This window comes from Propithecus coquereli, unplaced genomic scaffold (genome assembly GCF_000956105.1).
Source record: "Propithecus coquereli isolate 6110/MARCELLA unplaced genomic scaffold, Pcoq_1.0 Scaffold100, whole genome shotgun sequence".
In the NCBI taxonomy this organism is placed as follows: Eukaryota; Metazoa; Chordata; class Mammalia; order Primates; family Indriidae; genus Propithecus; species Propithecus coquereli.
Genome location: NW_012133859.1, coordinates 1,913,612 through 1,917,398, shown reverse-complemented (window position 1 = coordinate 1,917,398; position 3,787 = coordinate 1,913,612). Strand labels below are relative to the sequence as shown.

Here is a 3,787-nt window from a genome sequence, read left to right as displayed (position 1 = left end):
CTTATCAGTTTCTTTTGAACACTTAAAACTCAACTTTGAATGATTTGCCCTTTTCTGGTTTGTTGGCTGCCCTTCCATTTTCTGCCTAACTCTTTCTTCCACCAAAAAAATGTTTTCCACAATTGCTAAAAAGCACTTATCGGTTTCTTTTGAACACTTAAAACTCAACTTTGAATGATTTGCCCTTTTCTGGTTTGTTGGCTGCCCTTCCATTTTCTGCCTAACTCTTTGATCGCTGCCTTGCTTTCTGCCATCTGCTGCATCATGCGTCTGTGCTCATCTTCCTGCCTCCTTCCTTTTTCAGTAGTCCTGTAACCTCTTCTGTTCCAGATCTCTTCTGCCCTGTTTCCCATAATCTTGACCACAGGCTCCGTGATGGGACGGTGCTCTCTCTCCATTCCCCGACGATTCTTACCACCATTTTCCTACATCATTTCCCTCCCAGTGTCAGTCTCCACTGTATGTGTCACCTACGTAAGACACTTAAACCTGTCTTCACTTATTAGTGATGCTGAAAACAGCTACTTACATCTCAGCTGTTAACTATCAGCTCTTGGGTAACTATGCTTTGTGGAAGGGAAACATTGACATAGATAAAGCAAAAAAGCAAATACTCCAGAGATATTTGACGTGAGAAGCCATTGTATTAATCTGATACCAAGCAGTCTTCCTAAGTATATTTGCTTGGGCCGATACTGAAATGAGCATATATTCCCTGCGTGCACAGCTCCTGGGTGGGGCCTAGAGTGAGTGCGTACACTGCATATTACAAAATCACCATGCTTGACTAGGCTTACATTGAATTTCTCTGTATTCTTTTTTCAAGGAAAAACTAGTCTAATTGCCTTAAACATTTCTTTAGGTGCCAGTTCCCCATCACCTTAATTAATTTCTTTTTATTAAATTCTTCTAATTAATAATTTTTCAATGGCATTTATATAAGGATATGTGAGAGCATAGAGTAGGAAGAGACTCTTTCTTGGGGCATTGGGATAGGCCTCATGGACTGGGTCAGGGGGTCCCCAACCTATGGTGAGTTATATAAATATTTCATTATATGTAAATGACCGAGACAATTAATGCAAACCATTTACGGTGTATTCTCATGCAGCTAATGTTTACTCACATAACTGCAAATCTAAAACTAAAGAAGGTAGGGCTGGGCGCGGTGGCTCACGCCTGTAATCCTAGCATTCTGGGAGGCCGAGGTGGGTGGATCGCTCAAGGTCAGGAATTCAACACCAGCCTGAGCAAGAGCGAGACCCCGTCTCTACTAAAAAATAGAAAGAAATGATCTGGACAACTAAAAAAATATATATATAGAAAAAATTAGCCGGGCATGGTGGCACGTGGCACATGCCTGTAGTCCCAGCTACTCTGGAGGCTGAGGCAGTAGGATCGCTTGAGCCCAGGAGTTTGAGGTTGCTATGAGCTAGGCTGATGCCATGGCACTCTAGCCTGGGCAACAGAGTGAGACTCTGTCTCAAAAAAATAATTAAATTAAATTTGGGAATTAGAGATACAACTGGAAATATTTATCAGAAACTAGCTTATATAACACCAACTTTGTCAGAAAAATGAATTCCCACAGCTATCATAAATTTTTATTCTAAGCTTCTCTAAAATCATTTTTACACTTCAGTATTTTCCTGTAACTACATTTTGTTCTTTGCAAAGAATGTTCAACTCTGTACGTTTTCATGGTATCAGTCAGCTGTGTCTCATAAAGGGATGAAACAAAGGCAAAGAATCTGAAGCCCTTGGGTTGTGCTGATTAGTTCTACCTGTGCTTGTGCTGAGAGTATGCTGACACTGTATTAATTTAGAGACCAAACCCAGATCAGCCCTCGAAACTAAGGAGCAACTTTAAGTGTAACGTGAAATACCTTACTGCACAGATTCTGAGGCACACCTGCCCCCACCCCCATATTTTAGCATCTCTGAAATCTGAATACATCTTAAAATCACCAGCATGCAGATATAATTGGGAGCATTTTTTCTTTCTTGGTGGTATATAACTAACAATGTTATCTTACAATCGATAGTATCAGATTCAGTGAAACCCAATAGACTGGGTTTACTTTGTTTTGTTGTAACAGAGTATGATTCTTACATATTAAGTGCGTTTGAGGATTATTTTGAATTCTTTCGTTGTATTCAGCCTTTCCTCTTTCTAGCACCTATTGGGTCATTTAGTGTTGTTCAAATTAGCTTTAATGAACATACCAAGGTAGCACTGAGACGTGGTTATAGAGGGAAAAGAACACCTCCCTCCCCAGTATCAACTAGTTGGTTCATTTCCACAATGCCTGTTCTGTTATGTAGATTCAGCCCACAAATTTAACATGTTAGTTCTTTTTTTAATCAACTTTTAACCAACTTCTTAGGATTATTTTCTGATACTAACATAAAATACTTGTTGGGTTTTTTCTGTTACTTTAACCCCAATAGACAGGTATCTCCTTCACAAAAAGATGATCAAACTAGAGCTAATGCAGATGAAAATGAAAACCAATCACCTTTATCAAATGACAGTGAGATTTGCCCTATAAGCTGCTTAATGTTTCTGTAGAAACATGATCTGCTGAGTTTCGTTTTAGAAGTGTGGTTCCCCAGAGATGAGATGACATTTCTAATGCTGTTTGTGGGGTTCTTTTCCCCGTTCTCAGGCCTTGAACCGGGGCATAGCTGCTGTCAAGGAAGATGCAGTCGAAATGCTGGCCAGCTACGGGCTGGCGTACTCCCTGATGAAGTTCTTCACGGGTCCCATGAGTGACTTCAAAAACGTGGGCCTGGTGTTTGTGAACAGCAAGCGAGACAGGACCAAAGCCGTCCTGTGCATGGTGGTGGCCGGGGCCATCGCTGCCATCTTCCACACTCTGATAGGTAAGGCTGCTGACCGCCACTGAAGTATCTAGCTTGGGCAGTTTTGTATTCCTTTTCATTGACTCAAATGTATTTTTTAGGATAACTGATTTCTTCACTGATTATCAAGTATTTATTATGAAAATTTCAGGGAATGGAAGGAATGGAGTTTGTGTTCCTAGCCCAAGAAAACAAAATGTGTTTTCTCTGGAAAGCTGTAGTTTTGTGTCCCTGATTCCCAAAGTCAGAAATGGAGTGATTTCATTAACAGGTGATGATATCTTGGAATAGCATTTGGTAAGCTCAATAAAATAGCAGGTGCTTTTGTTAGAGACATGCATGCATTGTTGTACTGACTCATTTAATCTTAACAATAAAAATGGAATGATTGCCATTTAGAATTAATGCTCATCAGCCGTGAAACAAACAATAGTTTGTTTTATTTATTAAAGTAATTGTTCTAGGGCCTCATTGTATTTTATTCAAAGACAAGACTAAATACTCTTGGCATAATATTCTTTTCATGGAAGAACAAGAAAGCTATCTCATACATACAGTAACTGGTCTACAGTTTAACCAAGCCTCGGAAAAGCATTTTCCTTCATGGCTGGAGTTCTACTTCCACTGCCATCTTGGTGATATTAATAAAACCTTAAGGGCATGATTTCAGAACTTCTTGGCTTTAAACAGCCTTGCTTTCCTGGCATAAAAATCGAATGGCACATCTATTGAAGCCGGTTGCATAAAGCACTGTGAATGACACTTCATAAACTCATTGTGTACCTTCAAATTGTTGCTGGTTAGAAGTATGAATGTCAAGGGTAAATGACCGAGACAATTAATGCAAACCATTTACGGTGTATTCTCATGCAGCTAATGTTTACTCACATAACTGCAAATCTAAAACTAAAGAAGGTAGGGC

The 3,787-nt window shown here is 39.7% G+C and overlaps 1 protein-coding gene across 1 annotated transcript in view; it reads left to right on the top strand.

Moving 5' to 3' along the window:
• ANKH (ANKH inorganic pyrophosphate transport regulator) overlaps window positions 1-3,787 on the top strand; it is a 170,986-nt gene that overhangs the window by 100,863 nt on the left and 66,336 nt on the right. Inside the window, exon 2 of the mRNA XM_012642670.1 lies at window positions 2,670-2,886. Coding sequence (XP_012498124.1) covers window positions 2,670-2,886 — 217 coding nt within the window. The remainder of the gene's footprint in view (window positions 1-2,669; window positions 2,887-3,787) is intronic.